A 12,112-nucleotide genomic window follows, 5' to 3' on the forward strand; every position below is an offset into this window, starting at 1 on the left:
TTGCCGGCGAACCTTTGCTTCTGTAGACCTCTTCACTGTTTAGTACCAATGACCAAGCTGTTAGGACTTGGACATGTATGTATAAGTTCGGGTGAAGCGACTCCAGACATACCCTTGAAAGGTTTGTGTTAAATGCTGTCTCAAATATAAACACCCTGCATTGTTGTAATACACATTAGTTTAAATACTTATTTTTATCCAATTAAGATTTTGTTGGTTTTTATACTTACCAGGGGTCGTCAACTGTCGAGAACATCCATTCGGCTATCCTTACTTCAATTTTTTCAGTTTTTGTTTTTATTTGTACAACTCGCTGCATATATGGTGAACATAAAGGTTCGGCAGGGTGAGTTGTACGTTTGCTTTTCTTCTGGTCTCCGGCGTTTAGGTCTTCACCTATGAATTCTTGTTTTTCACTGTCTTTTTTGGGTTCCTTTTCTGGTGTTTTAAAAACCTCTCCTTGCTGTGCTGGTTGACCAGCAGCCTCATTTCCTTCTTTCTTTGCTGGTTGGCCAGCAGTGTCACTTTCTCCCTTTGGTGGTTCATTAGCATCTTCACCTCCTTTCTTTGTTGTTTCCCCATCAGGTTTACCATCTTTAACCTTTTCTCCACCTGCATCCTTTTCTTCTTCACCTATGAATTCTTGTTTTTCACTGTCTTTTTTGGTTTCATTTTCTGGTGTTTTAAAAACCTCTCCTTGCTGTGCTGGTTGACCAGCAGCCTCATTTCCTTCTTTCTTTGCTGGTTGACCAGCAGTGTCACTTTCTCCCTTTGGTGGTTCATTAGCATCTTCACCTCCTTTCTTTGTTGTTTCCCCATCAGGTTTACCATCTTTAACCTTTTCTCCACCTGCATCCTTTTCTTCTTCACCACCAACTCCATGATCAGCACCATCTTTTTTGCTGCTTGCTACCTGTTCTGCCTTTTCTATTTCTTTTATAATCTCTGGCCACATTGAACTGGTGATTCTGAAAGGAGTTGAATCAAATTGTGAGACCACCATTTTTTTTTGTGATTGGGTAAGTTTAACTTCATTCCCTTCTTCCTTTTCATTCCCTCCTTCTGTCTTCTCTCCACTTCCTCCTTTTTTCTTTTCTTCATTCCCTGCTTCTGATTCTTGCTTCTCGAAATTGTACTTTTCACCATATACTACCAATCTTTTTCTCCACTCATCCACAGCATCCACAACCTCCTCACCTTTGTACTTTGTTAAACATTCTGCAATCATTTCGTGTGTTTCTTTGACATGCATGTCCAGCTCTTTTGTTTTGGATTTTATCAGACAAATCCATTCCTGAAAAGATAACCAGCACATTCTTTTTATAAAGTAGCACAAATTGTAAAAGTAGCACATTCTTTTTATAAAGTAGCACAAATTGTAAAAGTAGCACATTTTCCATTTTTATTTTTACATACACATGATAAAAGTTTACAATAAAAGTAGCACATTTCAAACTAGCACAGTTTTATAATCCATTTAAACCAGCACACTTTAGCACATAAATCAGCACAATTTCACATTCCAAATTCTAACATTAAACTAACATATACTAGGTATAAACTAGCACAATTTAACATTCCAAACACTAAATGTCATAAAAGTAACACATTTTTTAACAAATGTCATAAAAGTAGCACATTTTTTCAATAACCATCTAAACCAACACTTTTTTCAGTAATACTATAGATAAACACAATAAAATAGAAATTACCACTCCACTTGTTGGATTTGTAGGTGGAATTTGTGAGAGTTTTTCCTGGGATTGTGGAATGTCCAAACTTTGTGTAATGTCTAGAGATTCTGGGAAGTCACTAAAGTAATGATTTCTAGCTTCATCAGTTTCCTTTGAGATTTGTTGATATGTGGATAGAGGTTGTTCAGCTGGTGCTTTTTTCTTTATCTTCAGTTTTACCTTCAAATTCTTTCGTTTTTCACCAGTTGTTGCTGCTTTCAAACTTGTTTTCTTCTTACTCTTCACCACCTTTTGAGTAGGTGTTTGTGTTGTCAAGGTGAGTTTCTGTGCTGGTTTCCCATCTTTTTCACTTCTCTTTCTTTTATTGCTTTTCACCACCGGACCAAGCTTTTTAATTGTATCATTTTTATGATACATTACAGCTGGTATCATCTTCTGTGTTGGATTTGTTCTTTGGTATGTATCATGCGCATAAACCAACTGATTGATTTACAAGTTAGTTTTTGTTATTATGTTTGATAAAAAACAATAAATATAAATCATTTTTAGATAACTACAACATACCACTAGAAATGTTATCGGTCCGATGTAATGTGCTGCTTTAGATTGGAACCAGCTTGTTGTCTTTCTGTTCAAGCAGTCGATCACGTAGCTGCACCAGTCAACATCCTTAATATCTACATCAGGTTGCAATGTTGTAAGGAATTTCATGTTGACGTTGCCACCGTGTGTGAGCTCTGCCATTATTGAGTTGAACATTACAAGAAAGTTCAGTTGAAATAGCCTTCCACTCTCCTTCTGTTCTTTCACAACATGAATAATATGATGCATTTTTGGCAGTTCATCATCAATTTCAAATTGATTTCTAAACTCTGCAACAACTGGATCACTCATTGATGGTTTACTCAACTCCTTAACCTTCACTTTACCCATTGGTATGCCAAGAACTTCTTGTACTAGGTTAGGTGTTATCACTACATTATGTGTACCTAGATTCAGTGTGTTGATTGTAGGTTCATAATTGTTAGTGAGCCAGTATCCCAGATCAGTTGGTATTTTTGTTATATCAAAGTTCTTCATGCTTTCAAATCCCATGTTATCTACTTCTGCTTTCTGTTCGTCAGATAACACTTGCATGAATTCAGCAAGGTTTTTTGGGCTGTTCCTGATTCTAATTCTTTTTTTCTTATCAAATTCCTTGAAAAGTGTTGATCGTATAGGTTCAACGTTTGTGGCAACAACTTTTAGTGCTGTTTTTTGTTTCTTTTCCGGTTGTTCGAAGTCACTGTCTGATGAGCCTGCAAGTAATTTCAGAAGAAACATAGTAACCAGCACAAGTTATAAAGTGTACTATATATTAAAAAAACAATAACCAGTACCATTTTGATCATTTAATACATAATAAACCATGATTTTTATAATTCAAAACATCATTGTTACATAAGGTTCAGAAAAACATGATCATAATACATAACAACATTGATAACATTAGAAAACTAAAACAAACAACATAAACATGATGATCATAGCAGGAGCTGGCTAGATTGCTACTTCCTTCCAAAATTCTTGACTGAGATTATAGGTTTTTCCTCATCTTCTTCATGTTTAGGTTGTAGGATGGGGATCTTTTGTTTTTCATCATCTTCTTCTTTTTTGGGTTGTACAACTGAGATTTCAGGTTTCTCATCAATCTCTTCTTTTATGGGATCTGAAGGTTCACCACCAGAAGTAGGATGATTGGTATAGTTTGGCCCCCAGATTGCTACTTCATTCCAAAATTTCGGACTCATATAATATTCCTTTTTTGTTGGTCTTACAACTTTTAGTGGAATGGGATGCAAAGGTTCATTATCAAAAGTAGGGATTGATTCTCCTGGTTGTACAATTTGTAGTGGTTTGGGATTGTACAGCTCTGTTTTCACACACAAAAAAGCAACTGAAACTTATATTACTTATCTCCTGAATTTAAAAGTAGCACAGTCGGTAAACCAGCACAGATTTGGAACCCAAAAAAACCACTTGTGCTAGTTTCTTCTAAAACACTAAAGTAGCACAGACGGTAAACCAACTAGAATTTGTGCTAGTTTACTAGAAAACACTAAACCCTTTGTGCTAGTTTCTTCTAAAGCAATAAACTAGCACAGATAGTAAACTAGCACAGATAGTAAACCAGCACATATTTGGAACCCAAAAAACCAACTAGAACTTTGTGCTAGTTTCTTAAAAAACACTAAACTAGCACGGAAGTTAAACCAGCACCGATTTCAAAACCAGAAAACCAACCACAACTTTGTGCTAGATATTTCTAAAACACTAAACTAGCACATAGGTTAAACCAGCACATAAAATAAACCAGCACAAAAAATAAACCAGCACTATTTCATTAAAACACAACGATGGATCTGTTTTATAAAATGCAGAACATGAATCAGTTTAGACATATTAAAACCCTAGAAATCTGTTCGTTTACAGATCCTTAACAAACCTTCGAAATCGTCATCAGGTTTTGTTTCTTTATGCTTCTGGCTTCTTGTAGATCTCTTAGAACCTGTGTAATCGATTTGATTTCGAAGAAACTTAGAAAAACCGTACAAAATTGAAACGAATACACCAAAATGCAAAAAAAAAAAAATGGAACGTACTCTCTGAATCCATCGTTGATGCTGTTTTTGTTGTTGTTTGTTCGATTTTCGTCTCTCTTATTGTCGATTTTAGGGGACGTTTCTTAGCCATTGGGAAGTTTTGAGAGAGAGTGAAGAAGAACTGTTTTGAATCGTCAATAACTGCTTTCCTTTTTGTCCAGTACCATTTTTTTGTTTATGGCGAAAATACCCCCGCGCGTTTTAATTGTTTACTTATCTAGTTTAATATTAGGGATTTAATCTGGTCCATTGGTTGTTTAAAAACATGGTGTAGATTGCTTCTTAGGCAACTTAGGCAAAATAGGCTTCTTAGGGGAACCGCCCCCTATAATTATATTTGGTAATGTTTTGGTCACCAAGTTAGTGTTAACCTATATAAACCATGTTAGGGTTAGACATTATTAAAAGAGACAAGACTAGAGAAAAACTGAGTTATGGTTTATGAGTTATTGTAATTAAGTTTTTGAGTTATATTTTCTTGGTTATAATAAAAGTTATTGGAGAGTTATTACATATGTTCTTGTCTTTGTGTTTGATTATTCGATTGTGACTCATTGAACAAAATATTGGAAGGTTTGACTCAATACTTGTTAAGCATTGGCCAACATACATAATTTTACATAGTAGGTGAGGAGGCCCTAACGCTCCATAACTGGCGCCTCGAAGGTAGCTTCGCATGTTGAGGTTTTAAGAGTGTCATTGACTACTATTTGTTATATTGTGCGAAGAAACGATGATATGTGTGGAGGTTTTGTTGTAACAAGTAGTGTACCTTTGGGAGGAAAAGGTAGTTGTTTCGTTTGGTGTTTGTTTTGGGCAAGTAAATTGAGGCTTAGCACCTTCCCACGTTAGTTGTACTTTACTGATCATGTTATAGTAAGGATACACGTACAAGCACATGCATTTGAGGGGGTAATACATTTCAGAGTTGGTGACCCAACCCATCACCAATTCCAGAGGAAACCCATTGCCTGGAGGACCATTGTGGTAAAACCCTAACTCACACATAACATTTTGTTACGAATAAGATTCCAACCATCAACATACCTTAGAGAAAATCAGCAGTACAACTCTGACCCTTTATACAAACCAAACATTTTGATTTGCAAGTATACAAATGTGAAATGTCCCGTATTGGACTAAGGGGCTGTTCGTTTACCTCTGAATGGTTCCATTAAGAGGCTGCCTCTGAATCGGTCAGAGATAGGTGTGTTTGGTTCACTAAAACACCACCTCTTAATGGTTCCATTCAGCTCTTAATGATTCAGCATATGAGAGAGTATGAATGAAAAACAAGACCTCTATACTGTCACACCCTCAATTTCCACATGCGGAGTTTTACCGCGAGGCGTGTGACTGACCAGGATCTAGCCACTAATCATGTTGAACCAACTATTTAAAATCAGTGTTGTAAGAATCTCTAAGCGTTAGTCGGGCGGTGGGGTACCGACCAGCGATTAATCGGGATTAATCGAAATTAACTGGAATTAATTAGATCGAGATTTTTATACGTAAGTTTTAGTTATATATATATATAGGGTCGGGATTTGGAGAAAACGGTAGAAAGTGTGAGAACGGTGAGAATGCTTATCGATCGTCCGATTAAAACAATCTATGGACTAGATTGGCGCGGTGGCGTTTTCGTAAATAACATCAATTTTATTACATGGACGCGCCTCATTAAGGGTAAAAGCGTCTTTACACCTCTATACCAAAACGCCATACTGATGAATACAACGCCATTACGGACCAAAACACATCGCTATATAAACAAAAAACATCCCAAACATAAAAACACCCCCCCCGAACCTGAAACGCCATATTTTCTATTATATACCATTCAACTTACAAACGCCAACATCCCCAAAACATCAAACACAACTACTCAAAAAACGCCATATTTTCTACGGTTCTTTCAGACACACTATTCCCTCAGTAAAACGCCAAAAATGCCAAATATCGTTTCTTGTATATTCAAATATTGTTCTACGCCAAAGATTCGAATAATGCATTCTTCCCTGAGGTGCTGTGACTCAAATAACATTTTGCTGCATGAGATGGACAAATCATAAACAAAAAAAATGCTGGGGTCAGACTTATGCCATTTTCTGTTTTTTGTTCTTGATGAATATTATAATGGCATGAAAAGACAAATGACACTAATGAGTTGTTTGAAGATACATATTCAAACAAAAAAACTCATGTCATTTTGTCTTCCCAAACGACCACAAAAACACAAGCAGGACTAAGCCAAACCGCCAGTGAACATGTTTCAAAAAAGAAAGAGACTGACGACAGAGAAGATTTGAAAGATGAATTGTTTCTATTTTAATTTTCTTCTTTTTTGTTGGTTGTTATGTATTTTTCAACTTAGAATAAAAAAAATAACATTATATTAATAAAACGCCAAAACACTCATAATTATTATGAAAACGCCATAATGCAATAAAACGCCAAAAACTCCCAACCTATAATAAAAGTAATTTGCAGAAGTATTATTAAAAGCTAAAAATGGGAAAAAAAACACCAAAAACTACTTAAAGCCATAAAAAACGCCAAATTTGGAAGATGGAATGTCTAAGACCATAAAAACCTCCACAAAAACAGTAAAAAATACACAGAGTAACTGAAAAGACGGCTACTTTATTAATATCATGAAAAAACGAAGAAAAGAAGACTTTTACCCCTTAATGAAGACGAACGTTATGAAGGAAAATAAGGATCTACATAAGGTATTCAAGACAGGTTCAAAACGCCAAAAAAAGGTTAAAGTAGAAGAGGCTGATGACAGTGAAGATTTGGAAGAGAAATTAGATTATATTTTTTTTTCAATTTCTATTGTTTGTTATCTAATTCTCTGATTTTATTATCTAAATCTCTACTAAAAAAAATTAATATAAAACGCCAAAAACACCAAAACGACTGATAGCGTGAAACCTAAGAGAACGGATGCTAGCAAAGCACGATGTTGCTATAAAACGCCAAACAAGGTATTACTGAAAAATCAACACTAACTCACCGATGAAATTGAACGAAAACAGAAATTGCTAAACAGTAAAATGAAGAGACGGTAACATTATTGCCAAACATTTATTATATTAAAAGACACTACATGAAAAACTGAATTTATTTATCTTTTCAAAACGCTATAATTGTATGTCAAATTATAACCTGTATCATACTTGATATAAGAAACATCAAGAAAATTACTGATGTTTTTTAAATCATAGACATGCATCCGGATTTAAAAAACAATAAAAACGCCAAAACATACTTAAAACGCCAAAATATTTACTATCATCCTGATATACAAACAATAAAATGCGGCGTATTTATTAAACGCCAAAAAATGGAAACGGGATGTGAGACGCGTTTAAAAAAAGAAATATGAAAGGACAAAAAAGCCCCTCCGCCCTTCTCTAAGCGGCGTGACACGTGTTGGGCCAGGAAGCGTTCTCACTGTTCTCACACTTTCTACCGTTTTCTCCTGATCCTGTTTCTATATATATACACACATTTTTATATGTAGTTTTCTAAAGTAGACATGTTTTAACCCCTCATTAACCCATTTTTTAAGTAACTGGAAGGAATTTATAAGGTTTGGTCGAAATATGGCCGACGTCTCGCCAAAATTTGGCCAGAATAGGACCGCCATTCACCGTCTAGCAATTAAGCAGCCATTAACCGTTGAACCTCCGATTAGTAATTAATCGGCGACTAATCGGAGACTAGTCGGGATTTTTACAACCATGTTTAAAATCATAAAACTTCACTAATAACATGATTAGCGATATAGTTTAGTTGTCCAAAACACAATTTATGTTGCAACGGAAAAATAAAGTAAAACCCATCAAAAAAGTCAAAACCACAAGTTTAATAAATGTTCAAAATATAAAGTTTTAACGAACTACCCACTTTAGCCGATTGCAATGCCCGTCCATAGTTGTACCTACTAACCTGCAAAGCATGCAACTACGTGTCAACAATAAAGTTGGCGAATTCACAAAATTTAAGTTTTATCCAAAGTAAAGTTCACAATGTTTTTTATTTAAGTATGACTCGGGTAGCTAACCCTCATCACATGATTAAACTGTTTACCGATTGCTGACTTTTCATTTGTGCCCTCATTAATGTCTATCAACATTAATGCAAGAGTGGAGGTCAGAAGTTCACGCCCGGCCTCCAACACGGTGTGAGGTTTGTCAAACCTAATAGCGCTATCAACTAACCTTAGGGTTTGCTCGGTTGTAAACTTGAAAGGCAAGCAGGAATGTCAATCTCATCATGATAGGTTTACCGTTTCAATTAGTTTGATTTATGAATTCCTACACGTAGTCTAACACATAGCCACATAATCACGTTGTCATGCAATTACTTGTTTAGGTAAGGTTAGGCATATGATTATATTATTCCATAAACACATTCATTGTCACCTACTCATGTTTCTAGTAACATTCGACACCTTTTGGTAACAAGTAGGCACATTTAAAACGTTTACAAACATTTTCAGCTCATTGCAGTTTCACATCAGAATTTAGGCTTGTTGGGTTCGTAGGCTTTAGGGTAGCCGGCCCTAATTAGGGTTAGCCTGCCCTAGTTAGGGTTAGCCGGCCCTAGTTATTAGGCCCACTTAGGTAACTTGTTGACCAAGTAGGAAACCCTAATCTTGTTCTATAAATACCTATTATGTAACTGTAGTCTGTGTCATTCTGAAAACAGTTGTGAGCATCTAATAAAAGTAAAACCCTAGTTGCAACCCGTGGACGTAACCGAACCACGTAAATTTTCGTGTTCTTTATTTTCTGCTAGTGTGTGTGTGTGTGTGTGTTTGTTCCGCTTTCGCTCGAGCCTACTCTGATCCGATACCCCTAACAAGTGGTATCAGAGCCAAAGGTTCAGTTAAATACACGGTTCACACGGTTATCGCAGGAAATGAGAGAGAGCTGGACGAGAGATTTTGATATGTTATTGCTGCCATCGCCGCTGACTTGTTTACGGCCCGTACCTATTCTCTGGTTACGGCTCGTAAGGTCTAGGGTTTGCGCCGTAGGGTTTGCTGTTGGAGATCTGGTGGTTTTGGGGTGTTTGGCGATTAGGGTTTCGGTTCTTGAACCCTGGTTATTCGCTGATTTTACGCTCGGGTTTGCAAGAGAAGTCATTGGTTCGGGTACTTCGGGTTTCTGGTTTATTGAAAGTTGCTCGGGTTTCGGTTGCTTGGTTCCTTGTGGTTTTTTTCTGGGTTTTCTCGTTTGCTATGGCTGAAGACGGGAAGTTCCGAATCGAGAAGTTCAACGGTACTGATTTTGCTTGGTGGAGAATGCAAATAGAGGCGTTGCTTGGTGAATGCGATTTGGATATGGTACTGGAAGAAAAACCTGCTGTAATGGATAAAGCTGCCGAGGCAATTTGGAACTCAAAGGCAAAAAGGCAAGAGGTAAAATTACATTGGCTTTGACGAGGAGCGTTGCATTTAATATCATGAAAGAAACAACTGCTCGTGATATGTTAGAAGCTCTATCAAATATGTATGAGAAGCCGTCTGCCGGTAATAGGGTGTTCTTGATGAGGGAACTGTTTAATATGAGAATGAACGAAGGCAGTTCAGTTGCTGATCACATTAACGAGGTCAATTCAATTTTGTCCAGGTTAGCAACTGTGGGCATGAAGTTGGATGATGACACGCAGGCTGTGGTTTTGTTATCTTTCTTACCTGATAGTTGGTCAGGATTTGTGACAACGGTCACTGAAACTGCTGGAACTAAAAATTTGAAGTTTGATCGGGTCCGGGATAGTGTTTTGGGTGAAGACGTTCGCCGGAGGAACACTATGGAGGATCTACTTCTGGTATGCTCAGTGTTAGCAGGGGAAGAGGTAAAAACAGAAGCAGTGGGAGTCGTGGGAAAAGCTTGTCTAAAGCTGGGAAGAATGTGAGGTGCTGGAACTGTGGTGAGGTAAAAACGTAAGACTTTTTTAAAGTAAAAATGTACATGGGGTAGATCCGAACTTTTTGAAACATTGAGAAGTCAAAGTGACATTTTACAAATTGGAGAGGCTAAAAGTGTAAAAACCACAAAGTTAAGGAGGTGGCATGGCCGGAGGGAAACCCCACCAAAATGTAGGGGGTGAAAATGACTAATTTCAAAGTTTAGGGGTGTTTTGGTCGGTGGTCTTGCCACCTACCTTTGTTTTTAAGAAGATACTAGTATTTTGCCCGTCGCGCGTTGCAGCGGTGCGCGATGAGTAAAAACATATAGTAAGATAAAACATGATTCTTACAAAACACAAAGGTAGACACAAAGTGTTAAACACAATGCCTACGACATTTCGTAAAACACAATGCATTGGCATTTGCAAAAGTAGGAGTTGTACTCTAGGGGTTACAATTGCAATTTTTTAAAGTTGGGCGGGTGTAAAAATGGAGTAATAGTGCAAGGGGTAAAAAAGCAAAGTCTAAAAGCGATAAAGTATAAAAGTATAGAGGTGGTGGCGGAAATGTGTAAAAGATGAAAGAGTGTTGGTAGAAATGTAAAAGAAGAGGGTTGGTGGCGTAAATATGTAAGAGCTAAGGAGGTGATGGTGGAAAACCAAAGTAGAGGGTTGGTGCTGGTAAAGTTTGAAAGATGAGGTAGTGATTTTGGAAATTCAAAGTAGAAGGCTTAGGGACAAAATTTGCCATTTTATGAAACTTTGAAGGTATCAAAATTAAGGGGCTAAAATTACTACATCGTGAAAGTATAGGGTCAGGAAGACAAAGCCGGTGGAAAACCCACCGACTTTGTCTTTTAATATTGTATAAAATATAATGTTGCGTAAGAGGATTGAAATATTCTAGAAATATGGTATAGTACAAACCATTATTCTACGAGTGTTATAATGCCTGGATTCAAAGTGCACATAATTCTAAATATATTTTTTGTTTGGTATGGTTTATAAGCTAGATTGATCAAACAACTTACAGTTCGAACTAAAATCTCAATGACAAAATGCGTGTGTGCGCGCATGTTTACATGTGTTTAATTGTAGATCATGGAACCCATAGTATATGATATACGTCATTAGCTAAACAAGTATCTTAGATGAATATATTGTTGGCGGTAATTCTCTACTCATCACAAGTCGGTGATAGGAAAGGGTGACAAAGGAGATCAAGCCATAAGTCGGTGAACTTGAGGGACCGAATTTGACAAATAAGTTAACTTGGTTAAGTTTCCTAATTACATTATAATTATATTTGGTAATGTCTTGGCCATCAAGTTAGTTTTAACCTATATAAACCATGTTAGGGTTAGACATTATTTAAAGAGTCAAAACTAGAGAAAAACCGAGTTATGGTTTATGAGTTATTGTAATCAAGTTTTTGAGTTATATTTTCTTGATTATAATAAAAGTTCTTGGAGAGTGATTCCATCCGTTCTTGTTCTTGTATTTGATTATTCGATTGGGACTTGATATATGTGTATTATTAAGTGATAATACATTGAACAAAATATTGGAAGGTCTGACTCAATATTTGATAAGCATTGCCCAACATGCATAATTTTACATAGTAGGTGATGAGGTCCTAACGCTCCATAACTGGCGCCTCAAAGGTAGCTTTGCATGTTGAGTTTTTAAGAGTGTCGTTGACTACTTTTTTGTTATATTATGCGAAGAAACAATGATACGCGTGGACGTTTTGGTGTAATAAGTAGTGTACTTCTGGGAGTGTAAGCCACATATTAAAGAGTTTTGCTTGAGGACAAGCAAAAATTCAAGTGTGGGGATATTTGATGTGTG

General features: G+C 36.6%; 1 protein-coding gene across 1 annotated transcript; it reads right to left on the reverse strand.

The window, feature by feature from the left end:
* Positions 1–3,149: 3,149 nt before the first annotated feature.
* On the reverse strand, positions 3,150–4,483 carry LOC118491173. The gene is made up of 3 exons (XM_035988698.1): positions 4,337–4,483; positions 4,180–4,242; positions 3,150–3,606 (listed from the first exon to the last, which is right to left on the reverse strand). The coding sequence occupies exons 1-3, from the start codon at positions 4,425–4,427 to the stop codon at positions 3,242–3,244; spliced, it is 519 nt and encodes a 172-aa protein (XP_035844591.1). The 5' UTR covers positions 4,428–4,483; the 3' UTR covers positions 3,150–3,241.
* Positions 4,484–12,112: the final 7,629 nt, after the last annotated feature.

The sequence above is a fragment of the Helianthus annuus genome, chromosome 4 (assembly GCF_002127325.2).
Source record: "Helianthus annuus cultivar XRQ/B chromosome 4, HanXRQr2.0-SUNRISE, whole genome shotgun sequence".
Lineage (NCBI taxonomy): Eukaryota > Viridiplantae > Streptophyta > Magnoliopsida > Asterales > Asteraceae > Helianthus > Helianthus annuus.

Coding starts and splice junctions, on each gene's coding strand:
- LOC118491173 (XM_035988698.1), bottom strand. CDS start 4,427: ATGGCTAAGAAACGTCCCCTAAAATCGACAATAAGAGAGACGAAAATC. Junction 4,243..4,336: donor ATCAACGATGGATTCAGAGA/GTACGTTCCATT, acceptor TCGATTACACAG/GTTCTAAGAGATCTACAAGA. Junction 3,607..4,179: donor ACCTGATGACGATTTCGAAG/GTTTGTTAAGGA, acceptor GTGTGAAAACAG/AGCTGTACAATCCCAAACCA.